The sequence below is a fragment of the Aotus nancymaae genome, unplaced genomic scaffold, assembly GCF_030222135.1.
Source record: "Aotus nancymaae isolate 86718 unplaced genomic scaffold, 86718_ANA_hifiasm-v0.15.2.pri h1tg000025l, whole genome shotgun sequence".
Classification (NCBI taxonomy): domain Eukaryota; kingdom Metazoa; phylum Chordata; class Mammalia; order Primates; family Aotidae; genus Aotus; species Aotus nancymaae.
In genome coordinates this window covers 25,698,211-25,720,618 of record NW_026988438.1, presented here as the reverse complement: position 1 = coordinate 25,720,618, position 22,408 = coordinate 25,698,211, and the positions used below count along the sequence as shown (strand labels likewise).

Here is a 22,408-nt window from a genome sequence, read left to right as displayed (position 1 = left end):
CAAATTAGATACCTTGATGTTAAATATACAACACCTTACATATTGTAGTTTACGATCTAAAAAGATATTTAAAATCATTTTACTAAAATTATCTCATCCTAAATTATAGCTGAATAAACCTCACAAAATATCTAAAGTATCAGTAGTTTGGGCAGTTGGATAGAATATGTGTGTTTAATTCAGCAGAAAAACTGAACTTTTAAATTTTATGAAGCAACAAGAACATGGTTATGCATGTTACCAGGAGGAGGAAAAGGAGGCAGGTAACTTTCTGGAGAAGAAAATGTGAGAAGACAGATGGGCGTAGGTGTGGGTGGGGAAATGGGCAGTTAAAAACCTGACCCATCATATAAAGATTCTAGAAAATATAGTGTAATACACAGTTACTCAACACACTCTTAAAGTTCATAGCACTGAAACTCAATAGCTCTCTGCAAAGTGAACATCCATTTTGAGTACTGGGATATCTCTTCTCTCCAAGAAAATGTAAGAACCTCCTAAATCCTTCTCGTATGCAGGAACTAAATTGTGAACCATACACTTACCAGTTGATTCTGGTAGGCTGTGACTGCCGTAAAAACTGTTTCAGGAAAGATAAAAGTTCTAAATTCTTCAGACTTCAGGTTGAGCAATGAGGCTGTGTGGTCTTTCTTCTTAATGATGTGTACCCTTGGCTGGTACTTATGCATTGAGTTCAAAATTATCTACAACAGAAAGATGGGAAGTACTGAACTTTATGTACTTACACTGCTAAACAGGCCAAATTACAGCGAGACAAGAAAGAATCAAAGCATCTACAATTTCAAAGTCAATTTTAAGATACAGATCTACCCTCTCCAGCCTCAAGGCAAATCATTTTCACAAGATACTGCAGAGTCATTGTTGTGAATCACATTTTGCCAAAACAACTGCAAATCACACAGGTTGTTTCAAGTGTCCTTTCTAAAATGATGGGGGAGGGGTCATCTGAAGGATAAGTTTTATTTATTTTTTAAAATCAAGTCTTTTAGATACCTTTGGTTTGCTAGTCTAGTTAGACCAAAGGGGACACATCTAAATTTTCTGAAATAAGAAATCATACATTCTAAGAGGCCAGATTATTATTTATGGAGAAAAGTATAAAAGAGTTTAGAAAAGCAGTGTGGTGGTAGGCAAACTTGGGTTAAAATTTTGAATCTGTCAGTTTCTAGTCCTTCAATCCTGGGCCATGTGATTTCGCCTCTCCGATTCCTAGTTTTCTCATATGCAAAAATGGTACTAACCTCATAAGGCTGGCACAGAGAAAACAGGAAGTGCTCAGTAAATATGAACTGTATTATTAGTAGTAATAGAAGGAGTATTTATGACAGCTTCTTGATTTCCAACTTCCAGTTATTGAACCAAATCTGAATCAGGATAGCCATCTTCCATTCTGTAGCTAGTAAAAGTTGCCAAGTACTTCAAAATCATAAACACACCCTTGTTAACAAGGCAGCCAATAGACAGTATTTTTCATATATCTTTATATATATATATGTATTTTTTATTGTGTTTTAGGTTTTGGGGTACATGTGAAGAACATGCAAGATTGTTGCATAGGTACATACATGGCAATGTGGTTTGCTGCCCTCCTCTCCATCACCTATTCTGGCATTTCTCCCCATGTTATCCCTCCCCAACTCCCTACCCCCCGCTGTCCCTCCTCTAGTATCTGGGCAATAAAATTCAATTTCCAATATAAAAGGTTTTCCACATCTGCCCTCCTGCCATCCAGACAGCTATCTAAGTGTGCAAAATTTTGGGGTATGTCTTTCCAGGGATAAAAGGGGTCACATTGTATGCCCTCCTCTCCAAGGAGCTGGCAGAGAGCGTGACTCTCAGGAGACATCCAATAAACAGCATGGCAGGATCGATGGCACTCTATGCTGGTTGCTGCTGCTAATAATGCAACTGATGGCTCCCTGGCTTTCTTGGCTAACCTGGGTGTGGGGCATGAGTGTTTCTGCTGATTGCCTTTAGCAGAATTAAATACTAGTCACTGTGGGATAACTGATATATAATCAGTCTCTTTCTGTGCTCAGATGCAAGCCAACCTGAAGTTACAGGGTATTAACTGGGATTGAATTTTGAACATGCTGTCTTTTTATGATCCCAAACTGGAACAGGAATAACTGAAATAAATGGTGCCTTTAAATAAATCAAAATAGTATTTTAAAATGATAATATGATCTCTTTATACAATGCATTTATTCCAAGGATTTCAAGCTATTGATACTCAGTCATAAAACTTGAATAAAGTTGAAGCAGTAAAAGCAAACATTTTCTTCCTGTCACTGATATAAGTAAAAAAGTAACATTCATCATATATTCTACTGAGAAGATAAGAAGAACTTTCAAATACCCACCCACCCATATATACATATACCAAAATGGAACAAGCAGTAAGCTTTAAATAAGCTGCTTCTTTCCCCACTTCTACCACCTGAAGGTTAATTTCCTTTGGGAAGGTTACTGGACAGACTCAGACCCCAGACTCAGCCACTAAGACCCCAGGGCTCCCTGACTCTGCTCAAGCTCTCCTGCGACTTGAGGGCTAAGGAACACGAACAGAAATGTGGGCTCTGCTTCACTCAAGAAATAATTCTTGAGAATAACAAAGTTTCCTTTTCTGAAACTAAAAATGTGTCTGTAAGAGAGGCTTCTTCAGAATCTATGCAAAGAAGTTAGCTAAACAACACAGGATCTAACAATCTTTCCTTGTATTAATAGCATTCAGAACACAGTAATTCTGTTGAAAAAGGGTTATGTTAAATATAGTTTTTTTTTTGAGACAAGGTCTTGCTCTGTCACCCAGGCTGAACTGCAGTGGCACAACCGCAACTCACTGCAGCCTTCACCTCCCAGGCTCAAGTGATCCTCCCACCTCAGCCTCCGGAGTAGCTGGGACTACAAGTGCATGCTACCATATCCAGCTACTTTTTTGTTTTATTTTTTTCCTAGAGATGAGGTCTCCCTACGTTGCTCTGGCTGGTTTCAAACTCCTGGGTTCAAACAATCTTCCCACCTCGGCCTCTCAAAGTGCTGGAATTACAGGTGTGAGCCACCATGCCTGGCCAATATAAAAGTTTTAAAGCTAAAATGCATATAAGCAACCATCTAAGACTAATCAGTTTTTTAAGGTATAATCTTGGTATAATCAGGCTAGACCCTAGAACTTCTGAAATCTAGTTTAGAGCTACTGCTATCCAATGAAACTGATGCTAAAAGAAAAGCATTTCAATTATGGGCAATTAATCTCAAAAGGAACTCTCAAGTCTTTTTGGAAAGAGCCATATAATTCCTCTCAAAGCCTCATATATAGAAAATTCCAGAATCATAAAAGAATTTCATTTTTCCCTGCAAACATTTTCATTAAAGTTCAATAAATTTTAATATAAATGACATTAAGAATGATCATCGACCTACAAAAAAATCACTCCATACTTCATCAATTTTAACCTGAAACAAAATTTGTCAGTAGAAGCATGTTTAAAAAAAAGAAAGGAAAATTATGCCAATAACCTTAAAGATAAAGATCAATTATCTTTCTTTTTCAATACACGAAAAACAGAAACATATTAAGTTACTTCCAATATCCCAACAGCACCACCACCAGAGTCATGAGTTAAATGGCTGTGCTGACTTCATTGTAATAAACAGGGTCTCCTACAGGCAGAGGGATAGTGCTAGCGCCTGAAGTGATTTATTTGGTTCCAGGTTTAATCTCACCATTTGAAACCAAACCCAGAACTTTATTATTTATTTATGATCATCTTTGTTGAGAAAGGTCTTCAAACACTTTCTCTTAAGTTGCACAGATTTGATCCTCACACATTGTATATATGTATCAAAACATCACATGTACCCCAAAGATATGTACAATTATTATCAATTAAAAATTATTAAAAGAAGGCAAAAAATTATGGAAATCTCTCTGAAGTTTTCTTAGCATAAAATCTAAGACAGAATTTTTATGTGAATCTTTATTTAGGAGCATGAAGTAACATCCCAGACAGTACCTTAAAAAGTCATTTTATCAAATATGTAAGGATCTTTATCAATGACTACTTGTTCTACTAAACTACTAATAAGAACACAGAGTTAATTTCCCTTTTTTCCACATTTTAACAAACTTTATACTGACAAAAAAATCTAATTGTTTTGTTTTTAATTATAGGGCTTCTCTATGCTTTAATATTCATGAAACTCTCCAAAAATAATTTTAAAAAGGTTACATAATGACGAAACAGCATTTTCCCAAACTGATTTGGACATAAACGCTTTTGATTCTATTTCATCTCGCATACATGTATTCTATAGAACACACTTTGGGGAACCCCCATCAGAAGTCCTAGCCCTATCATCTTTAGGTTTTATTATCTGATATGCTGCTGACAGAAATTAGATGCTTAACCCAAGAACAGGCTGTAGTAGCCTCCAAAAATATATATTCCCTTAGTTTAGTTGGCTTGAGTGGTACAGCAATTTCAGAAGCCTTGGGAATTCCATGGGACAGAAGATCCCTGACCCTCTTGCATAGAAATGGCACACAGCATCCCTGTAAATGACCTATTAACAAAATCAGTCAAGGTCCCCTGAAAAACAATAAATGTTCCCATAAAACAACTCAGAGATAGAAGGTGGGAAGGAGAGAGGGAAAGCAAGAAAGGACTCAGAGAGAGGCAGTTTTGTGCGACTTGTCCATTCCACCTCAGAGAACCTGCACAGTCCACGGCATGGTACTTACATGGCCATGTTGATCCAGTTCGTTGTTGGTGAGTTTCACCTTTTCAAAAGACACCATTTGTTTGAGTAGTTGCTCACCCGTAAAAGGAGAATCTGGGTGCACATAAAGCCTAAGAAAGATAGGAGAAAACTTTATGGAGACTTTTAAAAAAAATCTGTCTCTGTGGGTTATAAAATGTTCTGATTCTAAAGGAACACACAAACCATATATAAGTGGTAAATCTTATTGCCCCATATACCTCAAATTTATTAATATTGCAATGTCAAAACAACTCCAAAATGTCTAATGTTTTTCTTCACGTTCCAATGATCTAAAAGAGTTAATACTTAACAAATTTTCTATTAAAGGCTGATCAAGACATTTTTTAAAGGTTTTTTTTTCACATCTATGTAGTAAACTACTGGTCTGCTTCCATCAAATGCAAAATCTTCTTGTTGAAGGTGCTTTCAAAAGAAAAACTAGGTTACACTAACTGTGTAAGAAGTTCCTGTTACAAGCATCTCTAAAATAACAATGAAAACATAAATAATTTAAAAGAGAAAATAATTTTAGAGAATCAATTTATTTAAATGTAAAGTTTTAAAATTTAAAGTTTGTATTCTTTGTAAATGCAAGATGGAGTAATTTTAATATAGGGACATGGAGAACTTCCAGTAGTCCAGAGATCAGTTGGGAGTCTGTTGTTCTTCCAGTAACATTAAACCCTACTGCTTTCATCATTATCTGTTTATGTGCTCACTAAAAGAGAGTTAAAACAAGCTAGACACACTTCGAATTATTTATTTATTTGTAAACAGCATGAGCCAAAAAAAAGTACTCACTTTGATGGGAAAAATTTGTTTATCATTTATTGATCAGTTGCTACATGCAAGGCAATCTTTTACTCACTCCCAGTTAAATGCAGGTCATTTTTTCTACCTGTGACAATCGCCTTAAGTGCAGCTCTTTTTGGGTCCCCATCCTGGTATCTTCTTGACATAAATCTTTCTGAAGTCAGAGAGAGACTACAGAACTAATGAGGGGGAATCGAAATCCTTGATTTAATAGGACAAATACCTTTATCCATGTAACAGCTTATTTAAATAACAATTTTATATAGGATCCTTATAACTATAACTAAACATAAATATTTTTATTGGGGCAAAAGCAAGGGATAAGAAGTCATAAAATCTTCCTTGCAGTATTCATGTAAAGAACAAGAAATCAGTGCCATAGTTTGTCACACAGAGGACTAAGAACAGAAGAATTCTGTACCCATGCTGAAACGCGCAAAGCCCACCAGGAGCAATGCACAAAAAAGGCTGACAGCACCAAAGATTCTTACCAGAGCTACAGAGAAACTCTAAAGATTCAGGCATTTGTCTGCCTGTTAATTCCACTGTTTTTAGGAGGAGTACTCACAGTTGCCTTTCAATTATGCTTTGATAGCACAACCACTTTTCAAGCACCATGCTTCCAAGACTGTAGCTTTCTTTATAGGTGCAGTTGTTTTACTGATCAGAACCACATTTCTCCCTCTAAAAAAGGTCCAAAACTATTTAAAGTTCTGAAAGTTGATGAAATGTTTCCTCTTTAAGGATCACATTCTCCACATGTAATAGCTAATATTAATGTATTTAAATATTAATTAGGTACTTCAAAGAAAAGGAAATGTCCTATATGAAAACGTAACATTATTTTAGATCATAAATAACATCTTGCCTATTATTATGATCAAGTAATACTGTCAAGCATTATTTCTTCTGATTAGAAATGACTGACCAATGACCTTCAGTCTGAAATAAAATGCTTCAAAGTCCTTAAACCATGGGAAATTTTTGCCATCAGTACAAAATTATCACCTCCTAAGTTCTTCACTTTTCTCTTACAGAGACAGATAATACAGCAAACTATTTCTTTTAACAATAAAAATAAAGAATAGTTGCTATTACCTAGAATATTTTTATCCCATAATAAGCTAAACATTTTTATTTCATATCAATCTAAAAAGCTGAACTAGGATGAATGAAAAAATATACAGGAAGCCCCTCCTCTCAAATCCCCCGGAGACTTAAAATTCCAGCAATAGCTTAAACATGCTTCAGTTAAGATAGTGTATTGGTACACACTTTTCTTCTCTAACCAGAACAGATTAGTAACATAAACAAGGCATGTCATATTTCCAAAGTCCTGCTGGCCTGCATCAGCTCCCCATACCTTCAGATAGGAAGAAAATGTATGTTTAATAAGAGTGATTAACTTCTTAGAGGGAAGACTGGAGGGAAAACAAGAAAAAGAGGGTTTGCTTGTAGTAAATGGTTAGGAATCTGCTAAAATACTCTCTCTCTCTGATTTAAAACAATATTGAAAAGTTTGGAAGGAAACTCAAGAATAATAGTCAACTATTTAATAGTAAATAGAGAATATTACTTTTACTAATTTTAATATCTATTATAAACTGGTGACTCTTGCTCAACTAAAAAAAATGAGCGGCAATTGTTTTTTAGATTTTCTTAGTCTTGACTGTTATTTAATATACTGATATGGAAGGGCTGGGAAGACGACCTTTCTAGTCTCTTCCGAGAATGGAAAACTCTGAGAGATTGCTTTTAATCTCTTTTCTAGTGCACTTAGCATATGATAAGCTCAATAATATAATAAACTACTAATTAAGCTGAATATTTTATCCGAACCATATGTGTAATTGTCTGTTGATTCTTTGCTTTCATTGTGACTCCAGACCAGACACAAAGTACCAGCCGTAACTTAACAGTTCTTAAACCTGGACATTTAAATAAACTCTTCACTCTGATATGAACTTTCAATCAATTACACAAAATCAGTCATTTAACAACTGAAAAGCTATAAGGCTGAGTTTTAGAACCCAAAACATAAAGTCAGCTAATATGTTTTGTTTTGTATTAAAATAGGCAGTTAGATTCCTGTAACTTCATCTATTATTCTTCATATAAGCAAATACATGTTTTTCCTGTTAGAATACTCATTTGATTAAAACAATAATAATAAATGCTTGCATGTGCTTTTTGAAGGATGGTACCCCTGGAAACACTGTATTAGCAATGAATTTCACAAGAGTAAATATAATGATCCCTAATATATTAACTGAAGAATGTTTCATGTACAAGAACCTGTTGTTGAATTACATTTATCCACCAAAATTATAAAAGGAGAAAATAAGAGTTGGCTTTTATTTTTACTTTAAAGTCTCTGAACCCTTTATTGGTCGAAAACAACTGAATTTTACCTAAATGGTGTTTATGATGTGGAGTTATAACCACGTGATTAACAAATACAATAAGCAACCATTTTACTAAAATATACTCTTCAAAAAAGGATTTTAGGACAACCATTTCATCAGTAGGCTTATTCAGTCTGGTTTTAAGCAGCAACTAGAGAGGATGTCTATATTTATATTTATACAAAATGGGTCCACATTTCTAATGAATGCTTAAATTGGAATTTAAGAAAAACTTTGAAATGAATTACTGCCTAATGAAACAAACTTAAAGACAGTGTTTTCTCTATGCACAAACTACCTTTCTCAGAGCCTAACCCATATTTTGTATAGTCAATCCTGGAGTCTCCAGGCTTGGAATGCTCTCTTGCCAGAGCCCGCTGCTTTAAAAACACACTTGCTTAAAATTCACACAAGCCAGAAACATTCTGACAGAAGCGTTAACAGTTTTCTCAGCAAAAAATCCAGAGGCACAAACCTGGCTGGCAACGGTGGGTCGGCCTTGCCAGCCACCAGCCAGGAGGACCGGTGGTAGGCGTAGCGGTACCTCTTGTTGTCCACAGGGACGATGTCCATCAAGACTATGTACTTGGCCTCAGGATCCACCCCGGAAAAGGACACCCGGATGGTGGGAAACATCCTCCTGACAGAGAGAGACAGAAAATGGACCCTGTTTACGCTGACTAATAAACTGGCCCTAATTGGGAAGAGAGAAAGGGAGAGCAGGAAGGAGGGAGGGAGGGAAAGGGCCCGACTCTTGACTCTGGTCCACAAAACCCCTTTTTGCTTTGTTTAAAGCCTCAGAGAAGTGAATACAGAGACACGGGTTTTCTTCCAAGCTTAGATAATTTCAATTGTCACCTTTAAGTAAGTGTTAATTGCTAGGTGAGAAGGTGTGGGTGGGGGTAGGGGTATGTGTTAACACTAGAAAGTCTGTGATTAGGGGGAAACCCTATGCATTTTAATGATTAACCGCACCTTAAACGTCAAAGGACCCGAAGTCCCTGGAGCTGACCCAGTCACACAACCCACCGGCATCCCAACCAGAAAACTCCGTTCTTGCAAAAAAAAAAAAGCCAAGAGCAGAAGGATTTCTTAGAGACCCTGCAGGTATTTTCTGCAGTCCCCAGAGCTACAGCCACCAAGTTTTGCCGGCCTCTGCCCCGTCCCAACCTCCCGCAGCCCTGCGGCTTCCTGCCTGGCCGGAGCCCGCCCAGCTCTGGCGCCAAGAGGCCCCAGCAGTGCTCCTTCGTACAGGGAATTTTATCGTTTCAAATTTCATTCTTCCTCCCAGGTTTTAATAGGAGTTGGCGGCTTTTGCAAATTGAGCCTGATAAAAGGGAAGCTACTCACCTACCTAGAAGTACCAGCAGCTCACGAGGCACCCCTGGCACAAATTCCTCCTCCTTCCAGATCCCGACCCCCTCGCCACCGCCAAACCTTCTCCAGCTCGCAGACCACACCCTTCAGGGTTGGTGTGCCTCCCTGGTCCCTGTGCCCTTCTCAACAATCCTGAGAACGCAAATGACTAGAAGTCCTGTAGCTAGCTGGAAGAAAGGAAGCTGGTGGAAAGAAACTGCCCTGGAGCAAAGCTGGCTCTCCGCTCCGTGATCAGCCAGCTCTCACCCAGTTCCAGGAAGCGCCCTCAGCTACTCAGGGAGTGTCCTGACTTTCCACACCCCAGCCCCCAAGGCTCAACTACCTGCCCGACTTGGTGATGATCATCTCGGTGCCCAGCTCATGGAATTTGTCCCAAAGCTCCTTGGTCTCCAGGCTGCAGGCGATTTTGGCCATTTCCTCACTGGGGATGATTGGGGTGGTGGGGATCAGCGGCTCAGTGCACAGAGAAGAGGAGGATGGGCTGCTGCCACCGCCTCCACCAAACTCCCCGTGTGCATCCAGGCTGGTCAGCTCACCCAGGGGCTGGGCACAGGACGACTTCTCAACAAATTGTTCTGGAGGCAAAGAGAATGGTGAATGATAGCTGACACTGTCAAACAAGGAAAGATCTGGAAAGAACAGCATAACCACAACGGTCACTTGGATTTGATTCAGGAAAAGTTAAGGTCAGAAACTCCAGGCGGGCTGTAGGAAGGACCCATCACTGTGTAAAATTACCTGGGATTCCCATAGGGTGATATGCCCAGTGTTTCCTGAACAAACTAGTGAGTTCTAGAATGATGGCCTGTCACCACCAGTACTGCAGCCCACACTGTGAAATAAAAATGTAAGAGTGGGAGAAGGGAAAGATGATGATCATGAGGGATGAATAGCAAATATTTCCATTGTTACCCTCCCAAATTCTAGACTTCATAGCTCATGGGACCGATATCAGTCCTGCCTCTTTGACAACCAGGAGGGATTTCTCTCCATGGAGACCAAGACAGCAAAGAGATCAGCACCTTCCTCACTTGGAGAAGAACTTTCCCTTCCTTCCTGGAGTCCTCTCTCCATAAGAGAAAAGGAAGGGAGGATAGGAAGGTAAAAGGAAAATGGGGAATGTGGTGTACAAAAAAACGGTCACTTCACCTCTGTGCCTGACTTTCAGTTTTCTAGGCTTTATGATGAGAGTTAGAACATTTTTATACTATTCCTCCCAGCCCAAGATCTTATGAAAGATGCTACCATACAGCTTGCTAAATCACAAGAGCAGGTTCTATGGGCCATTTTTCAGAATAGACGTGGAACAATTACTTGAGGCGTGATGTATAAAATTTTTCTTTCTTCCAAAAAGGTCCTAGAAGTGAGGAAAACAACCTCAAACCCAGGCTGGCAGTGTATTAAAGTGGGAAGAATGCTCTGCCATCCACCACCAGGTTGGAATACTGCTGCCTATGAACCAAACATTCTCCCCCACAGCTGATAAGGGCCTCGGACTACACCAGTCACTTTGATGGAATACAGGGAGACTTCTGTAATTGTCCCAATTATCTTCCATCTCAAAAAAGAAACTACTTGAATTTGCAATGTGAAGCTGATCTCTTACGTGCTCTCAAGAAATCAAAGCCAGTTCTAAACGTATGTATGTGCATGTATATAATGTATGTGGGCATATGGGACATACACAGATCATAAGGTGTTTTATTTCTTACACGTCTTTGCATGAAGAAAACAGGAGACTGAGTGTTTTTACTTTTACTTCTCATGCAATGATAATCCAACCCATGAAAATGTTTTAACTTAAGAATAATCAAATTAACTGCCATCCTGATTTTTTTTTTCAGATTAAAGAAAGGAAACCATACCATAACAAAATCTTATTTTCTACTAATAAATTTTCAGAAACACATTCACATGATATCTTTGGAGGGAAGTAAAAAGTAGTCTTAATGATTTTTTTTTTTTTTTCTAGCAACTGAAAGCGGCAAACTCCCTAAGCCCCAGACTGACCAATGCATCCAGATGGGAAGTGGGAGAGGAATAAAATGAAATAGAAATGCTTCAGTGGACTGAAGAGGTTATTGTAAATAGACTTCAGGCGTTTAAATGGCCAATCCTGGGACACACTGGAATCCTCCTCCCCACTCTACAGTTTGCTTCAACAAAAGTCTCACATTCTCTGTTAACAGAACTTTTATGTGTTTCTCTTGCTAGAATCCCTGACTTGCAGTCACCTCTGTTGAACTGGCCAGTGTAAGGGACAAGAATGCCTGCTAGTTCTTTTAGAGCATATCTCAAAAGCCAGGAGAGGGAAACTCATTTTATAGACTAGTGTCTGTTCATGGGTGGGGGCTTAGGGGTGGTGTTGGAGTTGTGAGCTAGGAATGGCTTTAAAGTTCAAGATTTAGAAATTTTGATAAAAGGTGTTTTTTCTCAGAAAAATAAAGAGAGAAGGAAGTAACATTGAAATGACAGTGCAGCTGGGGCTGGCATGTTTCCCAATGTGCTGTCTACACTTCTGTCAGGAATATTAACCTGAAATCCTCTGTTCCTGCTCTGTAATAAACCGAGATATTTGCAAAGCATTCAGCAACTATGCATGCTAAACAGCAATGCATAATGTTGAGAAGTCCACAATATAACTTTGAAACTGTTACTTATATTTTTCTAAACAATTGGGGTTTGTTTGTTTGATTGTTTCCATTTCTTTGTCAGGTTTAGATTGAGATGGGAGGTCGGTGGGAAGAACCAGGGTAAGGGAGTGAAAACTTAAAGGAGAGGTGTTTTTTATTTTTTATTTATTTATTTTTTTTGACATTCTGTTTTCTAGAGATCCACTAGTTTCTTTTTCCTCCGTTCCAAGTAGCGACAGGAATTTTACTTCTCTCATCTTTATGCCCAAGCACCTCATTTTAGATCTCTAACACTTCCTTTTTTTCTTGTTATTATTTTGGATATAATATGTTAAAGTGTTGGGAAGGCCAGAGAGAAGAAAAGAAAAATTGGGGAGGGTTAAAAAAGAAAAATTGTTTGCTACCCGATTTTCACATTTTAGGGATATCAGATGATCAGGATGTACAATAATTATTCCCTGGGGATCCACGAGGCAATGATGAGACGGGTTCTTTCTCTCTCAGTTGTAAAGGGATTTTCAAATATTTACCTTGGGCTGGTTCTTTTCCATGTAATTCACTAGTGATAAAGAGAACATAATTCTTATTCTCCCTTTACTCCTAGCCTGGTGTCTTCTATAAACGGTAAAGGTTGTTAAACAAACAATATAACTGAAAGTAGAGGCATTTGAGAAATGGTTACTGGTTAGTGTTTTTGCCAACCCCAAATGAAAATGTCGACAGTTATAAAATGATGTCTTGGTGATAAATCTGGAGTTTCAGTGAATAAAATGGTTCGTGCAGGGAGAACTGGCTTATTCTACTTCACAGTGGTTTCAAAGAGCTTGCTCTGTATAGTCTATTCAAGTCAGAAGAAAACGAAAATTAAACTGGTTTCTTGTGAAGTCGTTTAGCGTCTCCTTGGTTTCAAACGCACAAGCAGGTGTTAAACGCACAGTAAACCCTGTTGAGCTTTAAAAGGGATTGTATTATTATTTTTCCCTGAATGTTTTTATTCTAACATACACATACAACGTATGTCCGATCTGATATATGGATTCTAGACAACTGGGGAGACCGACGGGCCCAGGTACAAGATGCACAGCCCATCGCATTCAACAGACTGAAGTCTCCAAAGAAAACTTCGACCCAAAAGAAAAAAAATCTCACCTGCGATGTATGGCTCATGGCTTGAGCGTCAGAAACTGCTTCGAGCAGCCTGCGGCCAGGGGACAGGGGGACAGATGGATGCGCACCACCCCCGTCCTCGGCGGAGGGCCGGGTAGCCTGACTTACCCAGAGGTTTGATGGTGTTCTCCGTCGCCTCCTTCTCCTTGGAGCCGCCGCTCGACATGAGCGCGGCAATGGAGAAGGCGTTGGCCCGGGAGGAGAGTTGGGGCTTGGGTGACGCCGTGAACTCCATGGTCCCCAGCACGCGGTCCTGGCCAGGGACGGGGTCGGCCGAACTGCCGTCCAGCTTCCCCAAGGGAGACAGAGACCCGAAACACAGCGCAAAGTTTCCAAGAGCAGTCACAGCGGGGCCGGAGACTCCGGAAGAGTCAGCTCCAACCTCTCAGAGCTCCGCACTGGCCTCTATCACCCACCGCAAAGCCACAGAGCCGTACAGACTTCGAAGCGGCCAGAGAGGAGAGGACCCACTGGGCACTCCAGCGGGTGCGCACACCCCGGGGCGCTCGGCAGGACTACAGGCTGCAAGCCCGAAGGCGGAAACGAGCATCAGCTGCACAAAGCCCTGAGGTCGCGGAGCATCCCGTCAGCGTCCTTCCTCCTTCTGGGGCCGGGGACAGCCGGGACGTCCCAGGCTGAGGTGGCGATCAGCCGAGCGCCGCTGCTAGGGCGCGGGCGTGCGGAGCGCGGCGCAGAGCCAGGAACACTGCGCCCCGGCGCTCGCTGCCCTGAGCCTTAATTTGCTGGCGGCGGCGATCCCGGCGGCCCGCAGCCAGTCAGCGCCGTACCACGTCACCGCTTCCTGATTCCGCCGCCGGGGGCGGGGCCGCGGGCCGGGCGCTGAGGGCGCGCCTAAGGCGCGGCGCCCGCGTGGCCTGGCGCCCCGGCTGTACCGTAGCCCAGCGCAGGATCAGGGAAAGGGGTGCCACTACCTGGCTGACACAGCAGCCGTGGACACCCTCGCCTGCTCTCACAGTCCCGAGCGGGAGGGCGGTGCGCGCTGTCGGGAGAGCGTACATCATCGCGGCCTAACGCCCGAGATCCCGGCACGGCCCAGTTGGGGAACCTATGACCAGACCAGAGGAAGCTCGAGAGTTCTTGCTTTTTCCATTCTTTTTCTTAACTGCGCTCAAAGTTCCAAAAGAAAGTAGGGAAACGCTCAGTAGAGCGGGAACCTGCGCCTCTGAGCCGGCGTCAACAGGTCAGGTCCATACTCTGGGCAGATCCTAGGGCTGGGACTCTCATTCGAGATCCCAAATTTAATCTCCTTGACAGTGGGGCTGAAAAAAATGCAGCCCCGAAAAGATAAGCTTAGCGAGAACTACGGGCATTTGGCAAAGGATGCTGCTCTCAGAAGCATGGCTTCTGCTCCTCAGCAGTGTCCCTCTAGCCTGGGGCTCCTTCCCCCTCACCAAGAGGGACTCCAGAAAATGGGGCGGCTGCGGAAGGAAAGGCTAAGGTCAGGGCACGGAGCCCTACGGTGACCACGCGACGCGCAGTGGGAGAGTGCGAACGTTACGGTAGCGCCCGGGCTAAGCAGACACCGACCGCTCTGGTTTTGCAAAGGCGGCTGTGACCCGGACTTCCCACGGCCTTGTTGGAGGGCATCCTGTTAGCCCTACTCGGCCTGAATATCTCAAATTCTCTGAATTCGCAGGGTAATCCGCTTCGATTGGAGCCATGTAAACTCAGGCTGACATACACACTCAAGCTGTACATGTAAATATTTGTTCTCTTTTGTAGCCAGTCGATCTGACTATTAGAAGCCTCTTCTTGGGTCTTAAAATTAAAAAAAAAATTAAATTTTAAAACTCCAATTTTTCACTGCACCACCCACTACTGAAATAAATTTATTGGGGGGAAAACTGCAAGTCAAAATAGCTGTCGCAAACGTTTGTGTGAACAAAATGATGACATCTGGAAGAGTCATGATTTCAGCCTGTCTTGGTCATCGTGTGTCAATAGGTTTTAACAAGGTGCTGCAAGAAGGTGACTAAAAAATGCGTTCTGATACCACTATCGATGTTCAAAGTGTCCATTTATAAGTGTTTGGGGAAATTCGTAAAACCATCGACTTTGGTGCTGGAAGGAATTTACGCTGTCGTCTAGCCTGTCTCCATGTGCGTTTGAGAGAGAAAAACAGGACCCGGAGTGGCAGAGCGACCATCTCCCACCAGTCCACCCCAGCGGCTAGAAGCAGATGGAGGGCAGGACTTACACTCCGGGCCCCGACCCTAATCAGCCCCGGGCCCTGCAGTCATGGCTGGACTGTTAGCTGAAGAGCCAAAGTAGAGTTAACACAGGCTGGCAAGCTGAGGGCTTTCAGATTAAGCCGCAGGATGCTGTTTCCATTCTTAAATTTTGTGTTGGTTTTGGACAACCCAGACCCAATCCAGACCCCTGTTTTGGTTGTTAAAGACCCCCACGCCAACCCATCTCTCCCCACACACAATACCTTCTCAATATATGTGACATTTCTTTGTATTGAGTGGAAGGCCCACAATGGTTCCTTTCCTGTATCAAATGCTTAGAATTTGTCTAGAAAGTAAGATTTCTCTCAAGAAGTGGACATTTTGGGGGGGTCGGGGGATGTCATTATTAGTCTAGACCTTGATATGTGCTTCAACAGAGTGTGGCAAATCTTGTTAGCTGAATTTAGTTTTCAAGCACTTGCCTCGAAATTATACTTCATTAAAAAAAAAAAAAAAAAAACCTTGCAGTTGCTTTTCTACACAGAGGAAGACTGTGTCCTTTCTTAATTACCTTAATGATTCAAAGTGGAATATGAATAATATCACGAGAGGAACATTTTCAGAAAAATCGATGAAGCAAGGGGAAAACTGAATTGTCACAAATTTGTTTCCGCCTCCTTTCCAAGTGCCTACCCGGCCTTAGCCCAGCTCTGTCTCTTGTGTGCAGGAACCCCCGACTGTTCATCCTTCTACAGGTAAAATACTATACAAGAAAGGATGAGTGATCGGTAGGAGGCAGGCGGCAAACCAGAGATATTGAAAAGGCCACTTTAAACAAATCCGGGTGACCCGTTTGGGGATCCCTAGGCTATGCATCTTGTTGGTGTTGAAACCGCGGCAGTAAAAACATATGCTGCAACATTATTAACGGGGGCACACTGTCCCTCCTCCTAGATTTATTGCCTTTGCAAATCAATATGATGCCATAAAAATGGGGAACCAGTTCTGGGCAGAGAGGTGCTGTCAAAAGATGATTCAAAGCCTTCCCAAAGCGGAGAGTGCAGGAGGTCCTTTCAAAACCCCACTGATAGCGCAAGTTAATAGGTAAAACCACCCGGGGGCTGGAACAAAACAATCACATTAACACATCTCTCTAGGCCCTTCTCAGGCTGACCGCTGGCAGCGGAGGCTGCAGTAGTCTGCACGTTAACTTTAACACGCATTACCCTGGAGACTGCGTAGGTTACCTAAACCTCCCAAAGCTTCAGTTTCTTCATCTACGTTAGAATAGGGCCAATAATTCATGCCTACCTGGAAGATAACTGTTTGGATTATTGCCCTAATATGCATAAAATGCCTAACATATAACACAATCAACCCAACGTAAGTAAAGCATAATATAGAGTTTTAATCATATTTAATTTTGAACACCAAATTCTCGATCGGAGAGACATGTCTCTCGGGTGCTCATATATAAAGTAATGGTTTTGGCTTGTACACAGAGTATTGGAGCCACAGGAGGGTATTGGGCTGTTATTTACATCCCGTTTACACTTTGGAGCCGAAGAATGTATAATTTTGTTATAAGTCTGAGTTGGTTAAATGGAATTTGATTATATGGAGGACTGGAAGATGTCTCCTTATATACACCGCTCTCTCAAATTCTCATTTGTAGCTCCTGGAACTCAGAAGACAGTCGACCCCCAAAACTGCCCAGAAGGTAATCGGTTTCCAGCTTTTGGACAATGGTCCCTCGTTAACGAATGCTAACGAATGCTCCCTTCGCTGGGAGCTACGGGACCAGTCCCGGCAGGTCCAACCAGTCCTCCGCAGGCGCAGTGGTTAGGAGCAAGGCCGAGACGGTGGGGCGGGGTGCCAAGCGGAGGGCGCAGCCTGGCAGCCTCCGTGGGCGGCGGGAGAGAAGGGGAGAAGGGAGATCCTCTTCTCAGCACAAGGGCATCTATCTACTCCCGAACAGGGCCGGAGATTTCTGTCCGCAGCCACCGTCCAGATCTTTCTGGTAGATGCTTTAAAAGCGACAGTAACTGGCTTCGGTGCCTTTGGATCCCTAAATTCGATTTGTGGAACAGAAAGACTTCCCAAGCTTAGTGGGCAGAGGAGCTGCAACCCCTCCAAGGCCACTACGGCGCGTTCCCGGGGCTTGCCGAGAGCAGCGCGCGGCCTCGTGTCCCATGGGCAGCGAGCTGCGCGTCCTCGGATTTCACTGCGAGGCGGGAGGGGTGGACCGAGATTTCCACCGAAGATCCTTCCGACGCACACCCGGCAGGTTTTAGTTTCTCGAGCCAAAGTAGTCCCGGAGAAGAGCTCCCTTGCAGCCTAGCAGCAAGAAGTGGCTGGGAACGTCCGGGCCTCGGGCCGACCCAGGAGACCGCTGGACCAGAAAGCTGGACCAGAGGCACCCTTGCCCAAGTCTTGCTCTAAAGGCAAAGCAAAGAGCCAGCTCCCCTGTGTGTCACTGAAGTTCCTGGGTGGGATGTGCGTGGGCGCTTTCCGCCCGAGACCTCAGCTGCGCCCAGCTGTAGCGCAGAGAAAGGGATGTCGTGTGGGCGTAAGGTGGATCGCGCCTCTCTCCAAGGCCCGTGTGGTCAGGAGGTGAGGGGAAATGTCCTTCCGGCAGAAGCCCGCGGTGCTGCAACGTTAACCCGCCTGGCCTCGGGCTGGGGACGGCGGGTAGCCTAGGGCGCACGTAGTTTCAGCAGCCCCTCTACGTGGGCGCGGAACCCCAGGCCTCACCGTGTCCGCCCTGGGCCGCCTCTGGTACCCACGGCGCGGCACCTCCGGGCTTCGCAGCTTCCTCCCCGGGTCCCCGCTCACCAGGCCCCGCAGCCCGCTCACAGGATCGCCCTCGGGGCTGCGACCCCCTCGCTCCTCCCCGCAGCCACTTGCTCCCGGCTCAACCCCCAAGAACTCGAAACCACCGGGACCGGCCCTCAGAGCCCCGGGCCTCCTCCTGGCAGTGGATGAATCAGCGCGTTAGTGTTGGGTGCAAAACTCGCAGCGTGATTAAGAACTGCAAAAGCAAAAAGAAAAATTTCTTCTGAGCCTGTGGGCTTGGAAGCCAGACTTACTCTCCTCGCACCCCTGCACCCTCCTTTCTCCTCCTTCTCCTCCTCCAGGCGTGCTCCCACCTTCCTTCTGCAACTCTCCTCTTGACCGCCTTCCCCGTCCCAAAGGCCAGACTGCTGACGTATGCTATTTATTTTGTACATCATGATTTTTGTATGAATTTTGACTTTTAAAATTATTGCATTAAAATATTATTTTCTTGACTACTGAGTTGGTTGACATTTATATTGTGGGTTCTCACCCCGGTCCTGGGCCTGTCAGGAAGGTTAAGAATTTCATCGAAATGACACGGACCATAAGTAGTAGAACCGGGCTTCCAATGCAAATCTGTGGCTTTAAAAGCGTCGCTCCTACCGTTACATCGCTCATGGGACTATTAACCTGGAACCCCCCATGATAGGGAGAAAAGCAGACAAGGGACACGTTTCCTGCTTCGGGATGAAGGTCCTGTTGGCTGGGTGCCCTGGCGGTCGCATGGGGCTTGCGTGGATGGTGCAACCTCCAGCCAAACCGGCTGCCCGAGGGCGCTTCCTGAGCTGCAGTTGCTCCGTTGTTTAAAAACAAACTAAACTAAGTGAGAGTTTCACTACGGAATCGCTTCGCTTGGGAAAATGATCGAGCCTCCCACCAGCAACTGTGCACTGTCCCCTCTGGTGACTACTAGAACATCTCCACACATCCTGCAGTCACCTCTCACCTCTACTTTTCAGGAGCAAGAGTCAGCTGTTTTTGTAAGGAGGTTTGAGAGATCAAGGTGTGGAGGACCCAAGCAGGAAGCAGCCCTCAAGGTCTCTGCTGCCAGCTCCCACAGTAAGTCATTCCAGAAGCAGTTGACTGAACCTCATCTTACTCCCAACAGTGGCAAAATGCATACTGTAAGCGCTTGGATGCCTATTCCCAAATGTCAATGTGCTCCAGACCACTTGAAACATGTATTATATAAGGAAACAAAGATGTATGCATGTAGTAAAAGATAACGATTGCAGAGGATTTGTTCATTCATCCAGTATTGCACAGCACCTACTCTGAGCTGGGTACTGTACAAGGTCGGGGAATCGAATGGAATAGTGATCAGGATCCTAAAATTCCTGCATTGTGCAACTCACAATCTGGTAGGAAACACTGATAATAAACATAAACAAATACAAGGAGTACAAATTCAGATGAAGACTTGAGGAAAATAAGAACAGACATAAAGAATTCATATTTGTTGGCATTCATTCATTCCAGGCCAGGCACTGGCTTGTTAAGGTGGGGATAGTGTTGGACAATTTGCTTATGATCCATGCCCTCAAGTGTTCAAAGCCTAGCTGGGAGATGCATTTAAAAAAGTGTCCTCATGGCAAACATACATAACATTCCCATCTACATTTTGCTAAAGAACTGTTAGACTGTAGGGGTGTAATGGCTTAATGGAAACAAACAACTTTAGTGAAAGTCCTTGTGGAGAAAGATGTTGAAGTCTGGCACCAGGCTATGCTGCCTCTGTTTTTACATCTGTAAAATATGTTTGCTGACAGTCATATGTCCTTACATCACAGAGTTTTTTGTGAAGATTAAATGACACAATGTCTGTGTAAGGGCAAAGGACTTCACAGACATTACTATCTGCCAACCCTGGAACTTGGGAAAGCCTCCTTTTTGATTTAGGGATGATAATAAATTCGATCTGATCAAGGATGTGTGTTCAAGAGCCACAATGTCAGTCCTGCACTCAAGGAGTTTGAGAAGCAGCCTTCTCTGGGGTCTCAGAGGGTCTGCAGTGGGGAAAGGAAACCATGCGCAGCCAAGTAGAAGAGCAGCTTTACGCAGATGCACAGAGAGTGGGGCTGTTCTCTGTGAATGCCCTGGCCAGAACTGCTGGAGGCTCACAACAGGCTTCACAGCTGGATTTTCCTTGTTTAACTCATCTACTTTGAGGGTGTCCATTTCAAGTCCTGATACCAGCTTTTCAGTGCATTACAGAGAGCATTGAGCCATGCTTAGCATGTGCCAGGCGCTGCACTAGAGGCTTTCCATGAAATATATAATGCTGATAATAATCTGATTCGGGTAGCATTAGTGTGTGCATTTTTAAGTTGCAGAAAATGAGGCTCAGAAGGCTAAGGAACTCACTTGCTCAGAAGAGCACACGGATAGACAGTTTCAGTGTGGAGCAGAAAGCGACCCTAATCTGTGTGACCCAAGCCTGTTTGCTCCTCAATCTTTACCTCCATTTCTGTCTTAGCCTCAATTAATCTAATTCTCGGTTTCTAGCACTAACTTGGTCAGATTTCTGTTCTAGACGAAACTGTTCGGAGGAAAGGGCTGGATTTCCTTGGTGTGTTTGTAAATATTATTACAGCCCCAGAGCCCAGAAACACGAGCATTTCTTTGTTGTCGGCCCATAGGGACCTTGGACTTTAAAAGAACACTGGCTGCTGTAACCCGCAAGTCCAGCGTTCACTCTCCCGGCGAGCAAAACGGAAGAAGAAGGCTGGCCAAGTAAAGGTGTTTCCCTGCCGCACGTGGACAGTGGGCCCGGGCGGCCTGTGCAATGTTCTTTCTGCTTTTCTGAAGATAAATTACCTAGTATTCTGCAGGTTCCTCTGGTGTAACAGAGACTGCTGCGGGGCTGGGGAGAAGGTGGTGAGGGCGATCGCGCAGCGCTCGGCGCGGGTCTGTGCTTTCACTTGGCCTGCGCTCAGATCAGGGCGCCCCTTTCCCATCACTCACGGCCTCCGCGTTACCCGCAAATTTTGTAGGCAAACTGTCAGGGCTTGAAGCCAGCTCTGTCCTCTGCAAGCCTTGTGACCCTAGGCCATCTGGGCTGCTTGGAGCCTTAGTTTCCCTAGTTGTGAGGAGGGAGGGGGCGACCTTGGCCGGGAGCTCTCCGAAAGACTGTGCAGATTGCGCGGTTGCGCGATATGGAGCGCGTCTTCTGTGGTAAAGGCGCCGGCAGAGAGCTGGATGCGGGCTGCTCCAGTTAAGTAGATGCGATGGCTGGAGGCAGATACTTTCCTCTGCAATGGAGAGACGCCGACATCTCGAGCCCGAAGGCTTGCAAGGCGTGCTGTAGCCCCTGGTGTCGGGGATTGTGGGTTCTCTCTGCCGCTTACCCACTCCGTCCATAGCAACTGTCGTCGGTCCCAGACCTCTACCTTGGAGATGCCAGGCGGCCCAGAGCCCAGGGGACTCCGGCGCCGTACGCCATAATCCAGAAGTGGATTATGACTTCTCAAGACCCCTCCCAGTCAACAGTATCAGGGTCCCTGCAAGCGGATGACTGTGGGGGAGGCAGAAACAAACCCTTTTCTCTACCCGCGGCTCTCCAGCCTCTCTCCCAGGACCGTACTCTGGGCTCCAGCCGCCGCAGTCCCTGGGGTCGGGACACAGACGCCTAGTTAGAGGCCCCGCCGCTGCTGGTCCCTGCTTGGTCGGCGCGGTGACGGTGTCGCTGGCGGCGGCGGGGGCCTTCCTTTGGCTGCCCCGCCATTTAATCAGAGCTATTATCAGACTGGGCTTGCAGGATGGCGCCGGCCGAGCTTTACCCCCATTAGCACAGGGCAGGCTGGGGGCTGGGTCCCGAGGCCAGCGCCGGTCCCGGCCAGCTGCAGTTTCTGGGGAGCTATGAGAAAGACAGGCCCGGCGGCTCCAGCCTTCTCTACCGGGTCACTCTCAGGCTGACATGTTATTAGAATTTTATTTTCTAGCTTCCTGTCCGACTCTGACCAACTCTGGGCCATTGGAGCAAATCACTGAACTTCTCTAATTTCGGTTTCCTCATCTGTAAAACTGGTCTGGATAGATACATAACTCAAGATTGTAGAGATTAAATAAAATGAGGCATCTGAAGTGTAATGCTGGGGACCTGGCACGCTAAATGGTGTTACTACTCTAAGCACACTAGAATCGTATCTGCTTTTTTTTTTAAGCCCCCCTTTTTAAGTAAAAAGGAAGAGAAGAGAAA

The 22,408-nt window shown here is 44.2% G+C and overlaps 1 protein-coding gene across 1 annotated transcript in view; it reads right to left on the bottom strand.

Annotated features, from left to right (window-relative positions):
- The window catches only part of TBX20 (T-box transcription factor 20), a 51,320-nt gene extending 37,428 nt beyond the window's left edge, over positions 1–13,892 (bottom strand). Inside the window, exons 1-5 of the mRNA XM_012461293.2 lie at positions 13,289–13,892; positions 9,703–9,955; positions 8,479–8,643; positions 4,766–4,874; positions 546–704 (exon numbers count right to left, since the gene is read on the bottom strand). Of these exons, the coding sequence (XP_012316716.1) occupies positions 546–704; positions 4,766–4,874; positions 8,479–8,643; positions 9,703–9,955; positions 13,289–13,415 (813 nt within the window). The 5' untranslated portion in view covers positions 13,416–13,892. The remainder of the gene's footprint in view (positions 1–545; positions 705–4,765; positions 4,875–8,478; positions 8,644–9,702; positions 9,956–13,288) is intronic.
- Positions 13,893–22,408: the final 8,516 nt, after the last annotated feature.